Source organism: Myodes glareolus, chromosome 12 (genome assembly GCF_982192425.1).
Source record: "Myodes glareolus chromosome 12, mMyoGla1.1, whole genome shotgun sequence".
Lineage (NCBI taxonomy): Eukaryota > Metazoa > Chordata > Mammalia > Rodentia > Cricetidae > Myodes > Myodes glareolus.
Genome location: NC_142037.1, coordinates 18444435 through 18465351, shown reverse-complemented (window position 1 = coordinate 18465351; position 20917 = coordinate 18444435). Strand labels below are relative to the sequence as shown.

Here is a 20917-nt window from a genome sequence, read left to right as displayed (position 1 = left end):
ATTAATTCATCCAGGGCATTTCCTTTCCTGGGGTGTTCTTCTCCCAAGTTCTCAGGGAGTGGAGATAGCGCAGCATAGTGGCCAGATCTCCTCCTATTTTTAAAGCCCCAAGACCCTGGAAAACACCTATAAATCCCCCAAGCCCCAAAATAGAAGTGGCAAAAAGTTTCCAGTAGTTACAAAACCCATATCATTATCTGTGTGTGACGAAGACAGAGGCAACAGGACAAGGTTTGTGTATCTGCTGCACCATACCGGGAGTAGCAGCCGAAATGGGGAATGGTTGTCACCTTCATGTGGAGTGGCTGCAAGGGTCCTAGCTCAGACTGAAAGGATTAGAATGGTCCAGCCCCTTCTACTCAGTGGCTGTTCTATTAGGTTTTATTTTGTTCTGTTTTTTTCAAATATTTATTTATTATGTATGCAACGTTTTGCCCGCATGTCTATCTGCAGCCAGAAGAGGACACCAGATCTCATTACAGATGGTTGTAAGCCACCATGTGGTTGCTGAGAATTGAACTCAGGACCTTTGGAAGAGCAGGCAGTGCTCTTAAACACTGTAACATCTCTCCAGCTCCAACTCTATCAGTTCTTCAAAGATTATTTTTACTTATGTATTTGTATATTCTAAATTATTATGTGTTAATGTATGCATCTATGCACAGTTTATGTACAAGTGCCTGTGAGAGGCAGAAAAAGACACTTGATCCACTGCAATTGGAGTTAGGGTGAGCTCTCTCCAAGGGCAGCGAGTTTCTTAACCACTGAGCCTTCTCTGCCCTCTGCCCTATTAGCCTTAATGCCACTGCCTGTTAGCCCTTGCTAATATCTCCGTGGCTCAGAAATCCCTCATAATGATTATAGCTTTGCTCCTTGGAGAATAATTAGGATGGGATGATTTTTTCTATTTTATTTTTATTTTAAAAAATTCTTAATGTTTTTACCTGCGTGAGTGTTTTGCTTGCATATAAGTCTGAGCCCCACTTGGGTGCCTGTGGAGGCCAGAGATGGCATCGTATATCTTGGACTAAGCTTGCAGGTGATTGCAAGCCATCACAGGGGTTCTGGAAACCAAACCTTGCTCCTGTGGAAGAGCAGCCAGAGCTCCTAACCACTGGAGCCATCTCTCCAACCCATACTTTAAAATATTGTAATCTTTTGTGGGGATCTTATTTTTGTTTCTTGAGAAAGTTTTTCTGTGTAGTTTCGGCTGTTCTGGAATTCCTTCTGGCCTCAAGCTCACAGAGATCTGCCTGCCTCTGCCTCTCCAGTGCTGGGGTTAAAGGTTATTTTTGCCACCACTTCCTGGCAAAAATATTTTTATCTTTATATGTGTGTGTTTAATGTGTATGTGTGCTGTGCATGTGTGCATGTGTGAGTGGGTGAGTGTATGGAGGTCAGGGAACAGTGCAGTCTCTGCATTTTGCCTTGTCGTGCCTTTGTTGTGAGCGGCTGTGTAAGCCAGGCTCTCTGGTCAAGGTCTTCGGGAGATTCTCCTACCTCCGCCTCCCATCTTATCACAGGAGCGCTGGCGTTGCAGACACTTGCGCTACTGCACCTGACTGTGGGTCCCGGACATATGAGCTCAGGTCCTCAAGCTTGTGTGGAAAGTACTTCACCCATGAGCCTTACATTTGCTATTTTGGATTCCTATTGTTACTTGAACAATAGGAGACACCAGTCCTGTAGATGCTTTCTCAATAGCCCTTCCTTCCTTCCTTCCTTCCTTCCTTCCTTCCTTCCTTCCTTCCTTCCTTCCTTCCTTCCTTCCTCCCTCCCTTCTTCCTTCCTCCCCTCCTTCCCTTCCTTCATCCCTCCCCCCCACCTCTCTCTCTTTAGTTTTTTGAGACAGGATTTCTCTGTGTTACGTTAGCATCCTGGAACTCATTCTGTGGCCACGCTGGCCTTGAATTCATCCACCTGTCTCTGCCTCCAGAGTGCTGGGATTAAAGGCGTGTGCCTTCAAAGCCAACTGAAAATAGCCATTCTTTGCTCACAAAAACGCTCAAGCTTCCCAGTGATGTTGGTTTCCCTTAGAATATTTCTCTTTCTTTCACTCAAGGAAGAAGCCTTGAGGTTCTCTGAGAGCATAGTCCATGTACACCTGCTCTGTGTACATATGTACATGTGTGTGTGTGTGTGTGTGTGTGTGTGATGTGTGCTGTTAAGGAATTCATCCAGTATACCCACTCACTGGTTTAGCATCTGGGGTAGGAGCTCTCCAAGTTGGTCTGGCTATGTAATTTGTGTTGCTTCTTACAGGTGTGGTCTCTAAACTGCTCTGTTTGGGTTCTAGTTCTCCTTTCTCTATACCTCTGTTCGGCTCTCTCCATTCTGTATTCTCTTTTTGCTTACTTCTTTCTCTAAGGGTCAGTAGAAGGGCACTGAGATATTTATTTTCTGTTCCTTTCAGGTGACGATGCTTCTGACCCAGTCGAGGTAGGGGGCAGTGATGGTTTGTGTCGACTATCTGAGAATGTTTGGACTCTGGGGAACCCTGGAATTGAGTTTTCAGAAAGAAAACCTCAGCTGTCATTCTGTGTATGTTAGCTAGCTTCCCATAATTATAGGAAATACCTGAGGTAATAAGCTTATGAAGACAAAGGATTTATTCAGCTAGCACATTGCAGCAGGCGTGTGCAGGGAAGCAGTTAGCTATGAACCTGATGGGAGAATGAACATCCTGGGGAATGCTCTTCCCTCGGGCATGAGTTCCAGGCTTCTTCCACCCTATTGTAGAAGCAAAGTTGAGTTCAGCTCCTGCTCACACACTACATATGTCTTCTCAGAGCATTGACTCTAAGTCTCAGCTTCCTTAGCTGCAGAATCAGCTATTAAGAGACCAGGCTCCCAGGACCCTTTAGGAAATACTCCGCATGAAAGCATTTAGTAATGCGCACAGAAAACCAATTTACTGTCCTTGCTTCTAGCACTTTCCCTGCCCAACTACACCTTCTTGTTTTTACCCAAGATTCCTGAGCCCCACGTTTTGTTTTCTGGCAAACTGAGATTGTTTTGTTCCTTTTAATCAAGTTTTGCATTACAAACTCTTTTCTGATGAGGTTTTATTTCTCTAAAAACTTTGACCCAAAGTGTACACGTTTGGAACACAGACCTATTTTTAAAACATTATCGCCTATGGCCTTAGGGACATGGGGAGGGGAGCCTGCGCTCAGGCCCCTCAGAGGTGGGGGGACGAGCCAGCTACCGCGATGCTCTCACCAGTGATATAGCTGGCCTCCGGGGAGCACAGGAAAGACACGATTCCTGCACAGTCCTCAGGCTGACCCACTCTGTATGGAGAGAGGAGAGGAGGCTGAAACACTGATGTCCTCCACATCAGCCCCATGCTCTTGTGGGAAGCTGCAGAATCAAGACCCGGTGGGAATAAGCAAAGATCTCCAAGCGGAGGCTTGTGGGCTCTGCGAGGAGCTACAGAGACCGTCTCAAGCCTTTGGGGGGATCTTCAGATCCTTGAAAGGGGAATGGCTAATGACCTGCAGAGCAGCAGACTCTGACGTCACATCTTTCGCGTAGGTTCTGAGGTCATCCTAATTCAGATCTACAGGGGAGTCTGCCTCACGATAACCTACCTCTGCATTCCAAAGACATACTTCAAATGGTCCACAAAGGCCGGGTCTTCAGTGAGCTAAAGGCAAGGTCAGAAGTTAGAGTCCCATTCAAACAGGATGCAGTCACATGGGCTCTGCAGGGCGCAAGCCGTATGTTCGTGAAAGGGCTTCTGTGGGGACACCCTGGTTTTGATTCTAATGTGGATTCCCAAAGCTGTGGACCAGAACATCTGAGCAAAAAGGAGACCAAAGGTTTAAGCCTAAAACTGCAGGTCCCATTAGGAGAACACGGCCCGCAGAAGCAACTAAGCAGGGGTTGGGAGAGGAGGTGTCTCTGACTCTTTTGCCAGCTTGTAGGACCCTTGTCCTCCTACTGGGTCACTTCGTCCAGCTTTGATAGGGTTGGTGCCTGGTCTTGTGTCTTGTAATGCTGTGTTTGGCTGATATCGCTGGGGGACTGCTCTTTACTGAAGGGAAAGAGGAGGAGTGGATCTTTGGGAGAAGGGAGGTGGCAGGCCGACAACTCGGAGGTGTGGAGGGAGTGGAAATTCTGGTCAGGATGATTGTATGAGAGATTTATAAAAAAGAGAGCAGAGGCATATCTGGGAGGCGGCAAGTGCCCAGAACTCAGGGGCTGGATGAGCTTCTTGCCCTTGGTCCTCACCACCCGGCCGAAGTCTGTGTTGATGACGCCTGGAACTAAGCAGTTCACTCGAATGTTCTTCGGCGCTAGCTCCACTGCCAGAGTCTTGGTTAGTCCCAGCAGGGCTGTTTTACTGACATTGTAGACTCCCAGCTTCTGAGGGCAGAAAGAGGACTAGATGGGGCAACTGGAATTGAGGACAAGGAAGAGACACTTGTGTTTCCTGCATTCTGCTCGGGGAATCTGTCCTGGTTAGTATCCTGATCACCAAGTTTGGAAGTCAGTGTCCAGAAGAGACAGCACATGTTCCTCCTACACGCATTTACAGAAGATGAAATGCCTCTTTTGCCTATGAGCAGTTCTGAGAAAGCCTCTGTGAAACGTCGGTTATTTCTACACACCCCGTTTTCTAAAAAGGGGGAGTTTCCTCTAATCTGACTGGAGTCACAGAGAGCCATACTCACAGGAAATGGTACATAGGCTGCAGCTGAGGACACCAGGACCACCGAACCTTGTCTGGCAAGATAAAGAGGGACAGAACATAAGCTGGACACGGTTATCTTATGTGTGACTGAGAACAGAGTTGGTGCTGGGGGATGGTAGGCATGGGAGTCACGGAGAACGGCTTAGGCCGGGCAGGATTTATCTTCATTTCTCTCTATGTCCTCGATAATGTTTATCAGGTTATATTAACAGAAAGGCCGTCTGCGTTTGGATTTTGTTTTTGGAAAAATGTTGACTATGGATTACTATTACTATTGCTAAATGGACATAGTATAAACTTACCGCTGTTTTATTTTTCAAACAAGGTCTCTCTATTATGTAGCTCTGGCTGTTCTGGAACTTGCTTTATAAACCAGGCTGACCCTGAACTCACAGAGAGCTGCCTTTCTCTTCCTCTCGCGTGTTGGGATTAAAGGCGGGCACGACCACCGCCTGCCAAACTGACTCTTAGTAACTTTTATTTATATCCATGGATCTCTCAACCCTCATTCGAGAAGCTTCTGCAGTGGCTGATGTGGATTGACGCAGAAGCCCCCAGTTGGTCAAGGTGAAGACAATGAGACCTCTTGGGCCGCTCAGTTACATGGGAGAGCTGGCTCACACCCCCTCCTCCCCAGGACGAGGCTGCTGAAAGAGTTTGAGAACCAGAGGTTTTGGTTGACTACAGTGAAACTGCGTTTTCCAGACATGGCAGAACAGTTGTTCAGATAAATGCCAGCTGTAGTGAGGGCGTGCACAAAATCTGCACGCGCTCAGCTCAGACCTACTCTCAGCACAGAGCTGTGGGCATGACGACCTGCCCTGGGCTGAGGACAGGAGAAATTAAAAAAAAAAAAGAGCCAGGAAGTTGGATGGGGCGGGTTGCTCTGGGAAGAGTGAGGGGAAGGATGGATATGATCAAAACGAGTGTTTGAAGTTCTCAAAACCTAATAAAATAAGAAAAAATAGACTAGAACCATTTTCTATGCCTCCTTGAATTAATTTTGGTAGGGTATATGCTTAAAAAAAATTGTGCTTCATTACAATTTCAGCCTGTGTTTATCACAAAGTTTTCTGGCTGGCATTATCATTTGCTTCATGCCTTTTTATTGCCTTTTGCATCTCTAGTGGGGCTTTTGTCTTTATTCCTGATATTATTTGTTATTCCCTTCATCAATTTCACTAGCAATCTGTCCAAAGCACTATTTTTAAAAAATACATTTTTGGTTTTATTTATTTATTATATTACTCCCTGTCTCTCTTGTTCCTCCTCCAGCCTCCTCCCTTGAATGTGTGTGTGTGTGTGTATGTGTGTGTGTGTGTGTGTGTGTGTGTATGTGTGTATGTGTGTGTGTACATGAGTGTGTGAGTGCATGTGTGTCTGGACATCCAAGAACATGCTTGGGTGTCATGCTCGGGTGTTGTGCGCTTTGAGGAGGGTTGTTTCACTGAGCTCTCTTGCCTCTGTGGCTAGGATGGGTGGTGAGGGCCTGCAGTGGTGAAGCACATGGCTTCCTTATGTGGGTCCTGTGGAGCAAGCTCAGGTCCCCATGCTCCTGAGGCAAGCACTTTATTTACCTCTCTGGCCCCAGCTTGGTGACTGTTATATTTTAACAGTTTTACCGATGTACCAAGAGTCCCTTACTATCTAACCTTCAATTCTTTGGATTTTAAGTCCTACCCCAGTTCCCTTTCGTCTGTCTGATTTTGTTTCCTTTTGGATTTTGTTTGTTTTGTCTCTACCTCCCTGTCCTATTAGTTTAAAAATCTATGTTGTCCTCTATGGCCATTGTTGGAGCTGTCTGTGCAGAAAGGAAAATGGAGCTGTTTAACTAATTAAAATATAATGTCCTTGCTCTGTCTAAATAACATACAAATGTCTTAACAGTGTAACTCCACTTCTATCTTTCTGATGTGAAAATTATTTTTGTATGTTTTTATTTCTCTGAAACCTGCAAGACATTTTTGTTTTGCGGAATAGATGGTTTGGTTTGCTCATGTTCCTATTTTCTCTGCCTTTCACTCCAATTTTTGTCTCGGGTTTTATAGGTTTTACAGACTGGCTGTCTAATTCCTCTTGCAGGAAGCAAGTGGCTTAGAATGTCCTTCAGTGACTGACGCCTGTCTGCCCCGGAATGCCGTAACCCTACCCTGGGTTTCTGAGAGATGCATTTGTTGAGTATAGAATTTCAAGTTGAGAGTGCTGTTTTCTCCAGCACACAGGAAGCTCCATTTAAACTGGGTCATGAAGAAGGATAATTAGGATTTTTAGCAAATAGGCAAGACTGAATGGAAACATTTTAAATGGAATTCATTTCATGACATTCTGCCTTCTTCAAAAACAATTGAAGCAATTTTGCTTGCTTAGATCTCAGAATAATAGTAATAAATTAATATTTTTATAAATGGCAAGCTGAATTTAATTATGAAATTATATCTGTACTACTTATATGATAAACTAAACTGCAGGCCATTTTACTTTCAAATAATACTTATTACTTCTTATAGTAAATACATACATAGATTTTTTTTTTTTGCTTCATTTGGGAGCTGGCATTTATTATGTCAGCTTTGTTCACGAATCCGTTAACAGTCTGAGCTCCTGCTCAGCAGACAAAGACCTGAAGACTGTAAACGGCAGGGACGCACAGCAGTGATGGGTGCCCATCTAAAGGCCGCGGACTTGAAAGCCCGCGCAGTCTTCTCATTAGTTCTCTCTAGCTAGTTCTGTGCAGCTGGGTTCTGCAGAGGTGCCCAGGTCAGGTACCAGGAAACAGAATAATCCACATATCAGCCCCAGCATTGGCTGTTTTTGTCTGTTTGTACTGGACTCCCACAGAGGGCACCCTCTGATGGGCAGGACCATGCTGCTAAAAGAAAAATCCAAAGCCATCGGATTGCATTGCACTCTATGAACTACTGCTTGGCCATTTTTTCCTCTCTCTTTAAATAATTTATTATTTTCTTAAAAAAAACTATCTTTTTTCATTATATATACCAATCCAAGTTCCCACTCCCTCCTCTCCTCCCATTCCCTCCACATACCCTCCCACCCCACTTCATCCAATCCTCAGAGAGGATAAGGCACATTACTTTGGGGAAGGCCCAAGGCCCTCCCTACTATATCTAGGTTGAGCAAGTTATCCATTCAAAGAGAATAGGTTCCCAAAAAGCCAGTACAAGCAGTAGGGATAAATCCTGGTGCCACTGCCAGTGGCCCCTCAGTCTACCCCAGCCATGCAACTGTCAACAACATTCAGAGGGACTAGTTTGGTCCTATGCTTTTTCCTTCCCATTCTGGCCAGAGTTGGTGAGCTCCCATTAGCTCAAGTAGACTGTTTCAGTGGGTGCACCCATCAGCGGTAAAAAACAATAATATCTTGATTTCACATGCAAATGGATGGAACTAGAAAACACTATCCTGAGTGAGGTAACCCAGACCCAAAGAGATGAATATGGTATGTACTCACTTATAAGTGGATACTAGCTATAAGCAAAGGACATTGAGCCTATAATTCGTGATCCTAGAGAAGCTAAGTAATAAAGTGAACCCTAAGAAAAACATATATAGATCAAAATAGACAAGATTGCTTGACAAAATTGGGGACACGGGGGTGGGGGAGAAGGGAGGATAGAAAGGGAAAAGGAGGGGAGAAGAGGAGGGGCGAGGAGAACTTGAGGGAATGGGATTGTCAAGATGGAGGAAGGACAGAGATGAGAGCAAGGAAAGAGATATCTTGATTGAGGGAGCCATTATAGGGTGAGCAGAAACCTGGCTTGAGAGAAATTTTCAGGAATCCACAAGGATGACCCCAGCTAAGACCCTAAGCAATAGAGGAGAGGGGGCCAGATCTTGACTTGCCCTGTAGTCAGACTGATGAATATCTTTTTTTTCGAGACAGGTTTTCTCTGTAGTTTTGGAACCTGCCCTGGAACTAGCTCTTGTAGATCAGGCTGGCCTCGAACTCACAGAGATCCACCTGCCTCCCAAGTGCTGGGATGAAAGGTGCGTGCCACTGTTGCCTGACTCAGAACTGATGAATATCTTAAATATCACCATGGAACCTTCATCCAGCAACTGATGGAAACAGAGGTAGAGACTCTCATGGGAGCACTGGACTGAGCTCCCAAAGTCCAGTCGAAGAGTGGGAGGAATGAGAATATGGGCAAAGACATTTGGCCATTTCTATCCTGCAAATGTGGCACTTTTGAAAATATGGTTCAGTCGAATCCTACAGCATGCCTGTGTTGGAACTGGGACGGGACTTCATCGTCATAGTGAGAAGTGCTGGCTGCATTTCACAGGCAACAGCTGTGTCTAGAGTAGCAACACCCGGCCTGTACCAAGTATTTGGCCTGTGCTTGCTGGACTCAGAACGCCAACACAGGACCAGACAGGGAAGCAGTGCAGCCGGAAGAGAGACTGGCTTTCTTTTCTCCCTGGGGACCCTATGCATGCTGAGAACGCACTCCACGTGTGCCAAGTTACATGCCCAGTCCTGGAAGCGGAGTCTTAAGGCAGTATGTGCAAAGTACTTGGCCCAGAAACAACCTCGGCTCATCGCTCTGAGTTACAGAGTGAGGGCCGTGCTGGCACAGAAGACTGCTGATGCGCATCTTCAGAGGAGGAGTGGTTGCAAGAGAAGAGACCTGCTTCATTTTCCAGGGAGAACAAGACCGAGCCAGGTAGCTGCTGACCTTGACCTCTCAAGACAGCCGCCACACCCAGCTGACGAGGAAAACAAACGCTGACAGGGTGTGTCTGCGCTACAGAGAACGCGAAAGAGTTCTTGGGAAAACAGTGACAGGGTTCCTACCCCCCAAAACAAAAACAAAAACAAAAACAAAAACAAAAACAAAAGCAAAAAACCCGCTCAACTCCCGGAGAACACATTTCAGGAAACATCTCAAGTCACTGAGATCAGTGGGAAACCCAAAGAGAGAAAGTCGGTGCCCAGTCTCCCTCACAGGTGAAACTAGATGGAGCTGATCAGGCCGGTCTCTGTCCCGACCTGTGACAGAAGGCAGAGAAGCAGGCTACAGAGATGCCCTGGGCACCTCAGGTCCACCAGTCTCTGTGGCCTGCGCTCCTGCGTGCGGAAAGAAGTCACTTTCATTTCTGGATTCCGGGACAGTTGTGGGAACTCCTGCCTTCCTATTTCTGGACCCCCTTACGTTCCCCATACCTCCCACCCCCACTCCTAGTCTCCTTTCAAAAGATTCATCGACAAATTCCTGAACCGCTGCATTTTCTGGGCACAATAATGGATAGGGTTCTTTGATTTCTGTAAGTGACCCCGAAATGGAAGACAAACTTATTGTGCTTGTGTTATTGGCACACTCTTGCTTCCCTACTCCCCGTTCCATACCGGGTAACTCCTCCCTTTCCCACTTCCTGATCCTCACCCCCTGTTTTCCATATGGGGCAGCAGCTGGCTCAGCAGCAGGGCTGGGGCCTTCACATTCACACCCAGGATCTGAAATCAGAGCAAATAAGAGAGAAGAGATAGATCAGTTTAGTGTTCCTTCATAGCGGGAAACATGCAATGTAGAATATGTACACAATGCTTCTGCCAAGGAAATTTATTGAGGCCTTTATGGGGGTAAGGGCGACATCTTGAGGTTCAGTACTGAAGGGATCAGGTTGATGTGTCTGGGAGCTGAGATCCTGAAGTCTGGGATATCTTTTCTTAGCTCCAAAGGTACCTGCTTCACCTGGGTCACAGCAGATACCACCAGGGGAACCCAGGAAAGGTTGAATTTCAGGATTATAGCCTCTAAGGGCCAGTGTTGTAGAATAAACATTTCTGGGCAAGGGAGAAAGACATTCACTTCACTAGATGATCAGAACTTCAACAAAGATCAGAACTTTGTTCCGTCTGACAGATGGGAAAATGAGGCTCAGGAGTCTGAACCCCTGGCCCTGCTCTGTGTGAGTGAGCTTAGGACAGCACAGATGTGTGGAATCCGAGGACTACTCCTAGGTGTGCAAACTTACACGGGGAGAGGGTTATTGAGATGCTGAGGATGGCGCTCTACCAGCTCTGGTTAGCTTTCCCACTTCTCACCTTGTCCCAGATCTGCTCACTGCTCCTTAGGGTACTCCCCACCAAGGGATTAACCCCTGCGGCACACACCAGGAAGTCCACACCCCCGCAGCTTTCCAGGACCTGCAGGGGAGGAGGAGACATGGGGGGAAGGGAAGTGTTGTTGCCATGGGACACCATTCTGGTTGGTCTGGGAATATACTTGGATTCAGTCCTGAAGAGGAACAACCCTAAGCAAGACTGGAGAATGGCTGGTTCTCTCTTCAGGAGCCAAACTTCTGGACGGAGCTGGGTTTCAGCTCAGATGGCTTCTGTGCTCCCAGACTGGGCACCCCAACCTGCCATTTCCTCAACACATCTTTCCTGGAATACTCTGGTCAGCTCTCCATTTTCCTGGACTCTCTAGATCTGGCTAAGAACCAGGATCTGGTCTTCCAGGAGGACCAGGTGGATGCAGCTTCCTTCCCTCCTAAAGGACTTCCCACTCCAACATCTCCCTCCTGCCCTGAACGTGTCCTTTCCCTGCTCAGGTCTGTTCAGGGGAGATTATCGGACTGTCAAGCAGAACTGAGTGTCATGGTGGTGAGTCAGGTCCTGCAATGGAGTCTTTAACTGGTTGCCCTCGTGTGGATCACAGAAGCTGGAGCCCTTTACTCTCACCGTGGCCACCAGTTGCTCCCGATCTTCTGCCTTCCCCACATGGCACACAGTGCCCGTCACACACAACCCCTCCTCCTTCAGTGCGGCCACTGCACGGTCCACATTCTGCTGCTTCCGGCTACTGATGACCACGTGGGCCCCATCCTGGGCCAGACGCCGAGCAATGGAGAAACCAATCCTGTGGGCAAGTATGAAAAGGATGTGACAGTTCAGAATTGGGTTGACCCCTTTCTTTCTTGCTATGTTTTTTTTTTTGTTTTTTGTTTTTTGTTTTTTGTTTTTTGTTTTTTGTTTTTTGTTTTTTGTTTTTTTTTTTTTTTTTTTTTTTTTTTTGCCCCGAGGCATCAAACTAGTTTTCTCTTCGGACCCAGAGCAGCTAGTTTCATGCCCTACTTCTGGATTATTAAGAAGACTGAATTGGATCTGTGTCTCTCATCAGATTTTGACCTCATCTCTACAACTGACTGCCACATCCAGGTCCCCAAGCCAGTTGCTGCTGTAGAGCTCTTTGACCCAGGTCTCTGAACGCTGCTGAGTGCTCACAGGTACTCAGCATGGAAGGATGTTGTTAGCAACCCACATAGCACTACCTTCGACTAACAGAAGTTTGGAGCAATGGTTGAATTCCTTCTACCTTCCTCTGATGAGTTACTCTGTCATACATTCGTGTGTCCTACTGAATTTTGGGCCCATTCATTACGGAATGATCTGTATTGGGCCATGCTGGTAACAAACACATCTGGCACTGGTTTTATCTCCAGTCCCTTGGAGTTTCTAAGTAGAATCATATTCTCAAGACTCTTAAGCCTCATGGCTTGTGGGGCCAAGGTTAGGACAAGGAGGTCAGCCAAACCCAGAGACACCCACAGCTTCCGAGTTCCCAACGGGTTGCTCTCACCCATTTGTGGATCCTGTAACCACAGCGACTTTGTTGGCCAGTGTAAGTCTGCAGTTTGATCCATTACTGGTGCTTCTCACAGAGAGTGCAGACACAGGGACTGGGAGCCCCTTCCAGCCCTGGATCAGAGGCCTAAACATTGGGTTTCTGTTTGTTCTTCTTTTTGGTGAGCTTGGTCCAGAGAGGGTGACCTCTAGAAGAAAAAAAAAAAAAAAAGAAGCAAACATAGTTACAGCACCAGATCTTATAAGGAGGGGTTTATTTTGATACTCTGTGTTGGGCTGAGCCTGGCATGGTCTAGGACTCTCTAGTGGAAGTTCAGTCTAGCAGGAGCACCTAACACTTTGATATAACATTCACTATTCCACACTCCCTCAGTGCTCCGGGGCCAATGGTGAGGAGCAGGCACGGAGGACCAGCATCAGGGAGGGAAGGGAAGTTTTTGTTGCAATAGGACACCATTCTTTCTTTGGTGTCTTTGGGGATATGCCTGAATCCAATCCAAAAGGAAAATTTATAAATGTGTTGGGTTGCATTCTTAGTTGTCATGGGCTGTAGGCTGGACCTGCCTGGGTCTACTCAAGAGTCTAATGGTACTATCTAGTCCAGTGATTATGAGCTTAAGATTTCCCATGTCCAACCTTTTAAACTGGAATGTTTTTTGGCTACCTTGGAATCAAGTGCTCACATTTACATATAGAGGTTCAACAAACATCCGTTCATTGAGATTCCTTAGAATGATGAGCAGTTAATTCACAGGTTTGCCGTGAAAGGACCAAAGGCTTTGCAGCGACTCAATGACTGCTTAAGGGTCACAAGTTTCACGACTTTGATCTTATCTCAAGCCTTAGGACACACTGCACCTCTTGTTTCACTGATACTGCATTTTTCAAGTCTTCCAGACTGTTCTTCATTTTTATCTTGGTGCCGGTGTGTGTGTGTGTGTGTGTGTGTGTGTGTGTGTGTGTGTGTGTGTGTGAAGGGGGCGGGGTGTTTCCCGAGCCTCAGAGCCAATATCGTCTCTGCCGAATGATTGTGCGGCTCTTGTGCTTGCTCTTCGTGTAACATTCGGCTCCCTGAGCCTGAGCAATGGTGCTGGGTGCTCAGCTCTAGCAGGTGCTGGGTGCTGGCCATTGCTGGTTGCTGTCTGCTGGGCCGAATGAATGAATGGAAGAATGGGGGTTTGGCTTCAGTGACCAAGGTTTCCTTGGGGCCCTACTGGATCCGTGGGTCAAATTTCTTAGGGTTAGAAGGGTGGACCATTCTCCCCAAACTGTTAGCTCTGTCAACTCAACTCTAGCGTCAAGATATTTATCCTAAAGTAGTCATTCTGGCCTTGCCAGTGCTCAGGTGTTGGGTGAACCAGGCACTGTGTACAAAGTAACTTGTGCTTTCCTTGTATTTGAGTGTCTGACCTTCTGTTCAAACCTCCCCAGATCTATAGCTATGAGCGCAGCTAAGAAAGCAGGGCTCTCATTAAAGCGTTTTGACTTTAGTAAATCTTGGGTAAATATCAAAGCAGACAAGTGCGGCTGAAGAAACCTAAAGACAAACCGGATCCATGGTTTTAGGATTTAGCTCTTGTACTTCTCATTCATCGTGGGGCTTTACTTCCCGGGTCGCTGAAGATTCAAAAGAGAGAGCGTGCCTTCTTTCTCTTCCTGTATCACGGTTCGTGAATGTCACTGAAGGCGATTTAGTCCCATATATAAGGGGCTTCATGTGTCTAAGGTCATAATAATTCTTTGTACTCATCAGCTGCTGGGGGGGGGGGGACAAAAACTAACTCTGACTCGGTCTCTATACCCCTCCCTCGCCCCGCCCCCGCCTCCCCACCCTCACCTCCTACCCCCTGCTGCCCGGCCCCGCCTCTTTGTCACTTTCTGCTATTTTTCTCCAATTCCTCTCCACCCCCTGAAAAAGATACAGAATCCAGACATGCACTGTTTTCTTTAAATTAATTCAATGAAGGTGTGTGTGTGTGTGTGTGTGTGTGTGTGTGTGTGTGTGTCCTGCTCTGGACTGGCTAACAAAGACGACTCTCATGATTTTAGTACTGAGAAACACTCAGTCTGAGCTGGGATTGCAGAAAAATAAATAAAAATTTGGCAAACTTGGTAGAGGTAGAATGCACTTCACACAGGTTTGGGGGCACACAGGGAAGGAAGGTACTTAGTTTGGGGTGAGGATGGTCAGACAAAACCCCTAGAAGGAGATGTAGATGCCTGAACTCATTTAGGAAAGAGTACTTCTAATGTTGTGGGTTTTAGAGCAAGGGCTAATGCTAATAAAAAAGGATATATGTGTTTTGTAATTTTTTTTAAATGGAAAATTTTATAAAAAAAGTTTAGGGAAAAATTTGTAAAAGACAGAATGTAGCTGGCTCTGAAATGGGTTGGGTGTCACCAGTGGTGGTTGGGGGGAATGGTGATGACGGTGATGACAGTGACCATAGCAGCTGCACTTTGTCTAATGCAGTCTTCTGGGTGACAAGAATCGGTGGGGGTCTCTATGTCTTTGTCCTGAAACCTGTCACAAGTTAGTGAGCTTCCAGTAACTGATAACAATGCCAGTGATGCCTGTCCAGGGTGCCAATAAACACCACCTGAAGACTGCCAACTCATCCGCCTTATCCAGAGTGGAAGATCAGCCTTGTGTCTAATCAGCAAACTTACTTTTTTTAGTGTTTGTTTTACATAGCTGAGACTTTCTGAATTCACTTTAGGATAGATTGCATGTCTTAGTGGTGCCCCTCAGTAATGAACTTGCTAGTAAACATTTTGGCACTTATTCAATTTATGTTTGTGTGAGAGTCACGATTTTTACTTTGAAAAAAATCATCCGTTACAGAAGAAAGTGAAAATAAGACATGCCACCAAGTTAACCACCACCATTTTGAATATTTTACCTTTCCTTCATCAACACTCCACAGACTTTCTCTGATAAAATAATATTGATGTATTCATGTTACATAAACACCGTAGTACACATGAATTGATTCAACTTTTTCTGGATGGTTCTTGAAAAATGACTACAGAAAGGAGTTTGGGAATATGGATTGAATACCAGGCAAGGAAGACAGTATGAGGAGGGGCAAGGACGGCAGGAGATCACCACAGAGCCTGGAACAGGAAGTAGGTGCTAGGAAGTGACTTGAGATGAGGTCCCCTCAAGACCTCTGATTCTCAGCCTTCCTAACACTGCGACACTTTAATACAGTTCCTCATGTTGTGGTGATCCCCAAACATAAAATTATTTCATTGCTCCTTCATAACTGTAAGAATTCATAATTCATAACTGTAATTCTGCTACGGTTATGAATAGTAATGTAGACATCTGATATGCAGGATACCTGATATGGGACCCCTAAAGGGATTGTGAGAACCACTACTGTGGAATGTCAACAGTCACAAGGAGTTTGACTTCATCCAGAGGCCATGTGGGAGCCACTGGAATTTAATAGGAGAATTGAATGTGTCAGATATTGATGTGACCATATTTTTGTTTTATAGGGACTGCTTCAAAGGATTGCGTGAATGGAGCTGCTCAGTTTGGTCTGGCTTCTAGTCATAAAGCTGACAAAGGTATGGCAGCCACTCATTATTGAAGGAAGTGACGCAGCAGGTGCCAGGTAAGGAGATCCTGAGTAAGCCACACAAGTCACACTGCAGTTACCTGGACTCCGGCATTGTCTGCCCCTGTTGCATTGATGCCTAACTCTCAGACTGTACTTGGGAGGGGGGAGCATGCATGCAATTCAGGGGATATGCTTGGCTGTTTTTTGGTCTTCTTATGCCTTATAGTGACCATGATCAGAGATGTCAGTGATCGAAAAGACAAGATCTCCTGAGTAAATTGGGAAGGGAAAAGGGAAGAAGGAAGGGAAATGGAAAAAAAAACCCATATAGCTCAATAAAAACAATAAAAAAGAAATGTCAGTGATCGCATCTAGGCAAAGGGGAGTCCTGCAGCAGGTGTGCTTAGAATGACCGTCAGCCCATCAGGGAAGCACATTTTCTTACGCTGAATGTGAAGCATCAAGTCATACCCTTGTAGGCATAGAGCGGGCAACTGGGTGCCCACGTTTGCGATTGACATTGGTGAGAGGGCCAGGCTGCCAGCAGATATTTGGGAGTTATCATGCAGACTGGCACAGTCTACCTGGTGGTGAATACATTCAAAAGACAGGGATTAAAGCTGAGTCATATCAATGTTCTCTGTCTGTCTGTCTTGGTTACTGTTCTATTGCTGTGAACAGACAGCATGACCAAGGCAACATATAAAAGAAAGCATCTTTTCGGGGCTTGTTTACAGTTTTAGAGGACTAGTCCTCGATCATCATGGTGAGCAGCATGGCAGGGAGCAAGCAGACATGTCATTGGGTCGGTAACTAAGAACTATATCTGATTCATAAATAGAGAGAGCTAACAGGGAATGGCAGAGGCTTTTGAAAACTCAAAGCTCGCTCCCCCCACCAGTGACACGTCTCCACTAACAGGGCCATACCTCTTAGTCCTTCTTAAACAGTCCTTCAGCTGGGAAACCAACATTCAAATACAGGAGTCTCTGAGGACTATTCTTATTCAAACCAACTCTTTCTCTTGAAAAGTAGGAAGAAAACTAGGCACTCTGTGTCTTCAAAACCAAATGGGTGAAAGGGATATGCCCAATGTACAAACTTTACTTGTATGAAATGTCTTTATGTAATAATGCCATATACAATGCCTACAATCAAAATAAAGAGCACAAGGTACACTTCAATATATACATACAATGGTTTTGGTTTTTGAAAATATCTGTTAATACTAAAAAAAATCATATATACATATGTATTTATGGCATGTCATGTGATGATCAATATATGCATACATTCTATAATGCTAAAATCAAGGTTATACAACATTTATCACACATCGTAATAAAACTGAAAGAGAAGGGAAAAAGTCAAACAGAGAGAATTCCAAGGAGGAGAACCAGCAGCCATGTTAATGGCTGCTGGGAACTGCAGTGACCTAAGGGCTCAGGGTTGACTGTCAGCTTGTGCACTAAGGACGTTATTAGTGATGACCACAAAACAGGTTTCAGTGCAAGAAAGAGGGTGCAGAACCCAAGCAGAGAGGGGTCAGAGATAATGTCAGGAAGACAGATGAACAAATAGATCCAACCCTTTCAAAGGATTATTTATTTATTGTTATTTTATCCAAAGAAACCGAGAGGGAAACGGGGTGATTGCTAGACGGACCGGTAATTAAAGTGGGATGGGGGGGCAACAGCACTGTGAGCTGCTCAGGGCGAGCACCATGATCCAGGACCGAGAGTGAGACAGTCAGTTCAGACAGAGAGTAGACCGGTGAGGAGTGTCCGCCGTCGGAGATGGAGACAGAATGCTGCAGAAGGTGGCAGTTAGCCTAAGAGCATCTATAATTCACTCGGAAGAGAGAACGTAGGTAAGCGCGAGGGAAGACGGGAGGCATGTGGTCAGAAGCACACTGCCTAATTTTCTCAGGGAAGTGAGATGTGGGACTGTGAGCTGAGAGTCAAAGGTTTGGGGACTGAAGAAAGGGAAAGAGTGCTGAGAGCGAGCTGGAGAGTAAATGGTCAAGAGAATATGAAGCTGGGCCGTGCCAAAACGCTCTTCAAATCAGGTGCAAGCTATGAAGGCTGTTGCAACGAACATGATTTACAAACTGGGGTCCAGACAATGCTTTTATTTCTCTGTGTATACATGTGGGGATGTAGCTACTGGCTTTATAGGCGATTTTATGTTCAACCATTAAAAAGCATCCTGACTGTTTCTCAAAAAAAAAAAAAAATCAGGTGTTGTGTATCTCATGGCATAACTTGATCAGATTGGCTGTAGAGGGCTGGAGTGGAGCTCAGTGCTCTGGTGCTTGTCAGCACGTCCAAGGTGCTGTGTCCCACCCTGAGCACCGTAGAAGACAGCAACAACTACTTTGCCAGGCGTGTGAGTCTCAAAAATGCCCTTGCCGGTAAAACAAAACAAAACCAGAAAACAAACAAAACCACACAGAAAGGTTTCACATCAAGTGGAATTTTCATGAATTTTTATTCTATCTTACCTTTAAAAATGCGACAGTGTGACTAGATCAGTTTGACTCACCAGTGGACTTGCACACCTCACAGATAAGCCTTGGAAACGGTGAAGCAGAAGCAAGCACATTTAAACACATGTACACTGCCCATTTACAACATCAGAATTCAGAATTAGAGAACTAGGCCAAGGCAGAAAAGACCACTTCTTAGAAACTGATTTATTGATTCATTTAGCAAATCTCTTAAAGCACTGCTTGGGTGGCCTAGTGCCAAGCACGACTTCACTGGATACCTGGAACAGAATGACCCGTAGAAGTATCTGAAACCATGGGTCATTGCCCTTAACAACCTGACCGATCTTTCTGGCTTGCGTATCCCAGCTTGCGGTTTTAGAATACAAAATGAGAGTACAAATTGAACCCGGGACCCAGACCTGTCAGGAGCTGTCCTGACTTTGGTCCCCTGGTGAATACATCTCTCTTCCACTCTCATTGGTGTTGGATTGCTTATTCCAGTAAGATCCCAGCTGCATTAGCTCAGCTTCCAAGACTACTGTGCTTCCAACACCAGGAGCTGCTCCTAACCAGATCAAGTATAAGGGTAAGAAACCCTAAGGTGACAATCATTAAAGTAGCCATGTCCCAGTAGGTTTTTGATTGACAAGCGGCAGTCTTCACTCTGAATCAACACCTCACAGCACAATAAGGGCAGAGTGGAGGTGGCTTCCTCCATCTTTGAACGGGCTGATGAAAGTGTCCCTGGAAAGTGAACTTGCAGCACTTTGAGCAGAGGTACTTTCTCAGGTGAACTTTAGGGAAGGTCACATTACAGAGAGTGAAGATCTGAAGGCTGAGTTTGAAGGGTCCGTGGCCTCACCACCACCAGTTTTAGGTGTCGCGAATTTAAACACTAAAATCAATTTTGACAGCAACTTTTCCAAGTAGTTGAGTCACCACACCTCCATAATCTGAGACCATTTGCTCAGTAAGACTCATTCACACCTCTTTGAACTAACCTCCAATCCCACGTCTGCCTCAGGAAACTTTGACTTACTTTTTGTAGTTTAAATACAATTTTGTCATTAGTCTTTCCTGAACATTTCATATGTGCCTTAGCTACTTTTCTGTTGCCATGGCAAAACACCATAATCAAGGCCACTGATAAAAGAAAGAGTTTAATTTGGATCTAGTGGTTTCAGAGGGTGAGTCCATGTCCATCTTGGCAGCATGGTGGCAGGAAAGCAGGCACAACATGGGGCCAGTGGCTTAGATCTGAGCCACCAGCATGAGGCAGAGAGAGAACCAACTGGACTGGCATGAGAAGTTGGAACCTCAAAGCCCACCTCCTGTGGCACATCTCATCCAGCAAGGCCACACCTCCTAGTCCTTCCCAAACAGTTGCACCAACGAGAACAAATAAACACATGAACTTATAGGGGCCATTCACATTCAAACCACCACAGTGAGAATGAGTGTCGCTGTGACTGCCCATTGGAAAGTTTTCTTGTTTACTGCTCTGTAGCTTTCTTTTGCCCATGGAATAGGCTGCTCGTCTCAAGCATATGGAAATGTGGAATTTTGGAGAGAGAGAGAGAGAGAGAGAGAGAGAGAGAGAGAGAGAGAGAGAGAGAGAGAAGGAGAGAGAATTTCAACATACGCTTACCTTGATGGAGTATCCCAAGGGCTGTATTCAAGGCCCGTAAGGAACTGGAGTGTCAGGACCAGCTTCCAAGGGTGCCTGGGCAGTTATCCATCCTGTGTATGCTTTTAAGCTGGGCTGTCCACCAGCTCCTCCTTCCTTCAGCACACACCCACGACATTTCCCTGCCCTCTTTCCAGCCTTCACACTGCTGAGTAATTGAAGTTCAGTTTGCACTAGCCTTCCACTTTACAGTAGAAATGATTTTGATTTGCATTTATCTAATAGTGATGAGGAGCGTTTCTTCATACACGTGGTGGCCATTCGCGTCTACTTTTGTGACTTGTTAATTCAGGTTTCTTACCCACTTAAAAAACTATTCCATGCCAATTTCACACGTGTATGTAAAGCTTTCTGATCATACTTGTCTTCCACCCTCTCTAATCCACCTCCCAAATAGCTCCACTCCTCCCAAGTCAATTCCCACTCCTCCTAAGTCTCATTCCTCCCAAGTCAAGTCCCACTCCTCCTAAGTCTCACTCCTCCCAAGTCCCACTCCTACTTTGTCTTTTTGTTTTATTTTCTTTTGTTTCATGACTTACTGAGTTTAACCAGGATGCCTTCATGAGCAATGAGTGTATCGTTATTGACTGGAACAGGGTAATTCACTCGTGGGTACACCACTGAAGACAATGACCCCCTCCCAACAGTAATCAGCCGCCAATAGCCCCAGGAGATGGAAGGTGGGTGGAACAAGGTTCCATGAGACCTTTCCTTATCCATCATTGTCTTGCTCATTTTTAATCAACTTATTATTTATTATCAATATTTATTTCTTTGAGTATCTTATTTATTTTGGATATTAACCCTTATCAGATGCATAGTTTGCAAATATGTTTTCTTATTCTGTAGGTTGGCTCTT

General features: G+C 45.6%; 1 protein-coding gene across 1 annotated transcript; it reads right to left on the bottom strand.

The window, feature by feature from the left end:
* Window positions 1-3056: 3056 nt before the first annotated feature.
* Window positions 3057-20104, bottom strand: LOC125407643 (dehydrogenase/reductase SDR family member 2, mitochondrial-like). Its single transcript, XM_085698533.2, has 9 exons — window positions 20020-20104; window positions 12304-12496; window positions 11406-11583; window positions 10767-10868; window positions 10105-10175; window positions 4680-4731; window positions 4237-4371; window positions 3594-3649; window positions 3057-3293 (listed from the first exon to the last, which is right to left on the bottom strand). The coding sequence occupies exons 2-9, from the start codon at window positions 12441-12443 to the stop codon at window positions 3182-3184; spliced, it is 846 nt and encodes a 281-aa protein (XP_085554659.2). The 5' UTR covers window positions 12444-12496; window positions 20020-20104; the 3' UTR covers window positions 3057-3181.
* Window positions 20105-20917: the final 813 nt, after the last annotated feature.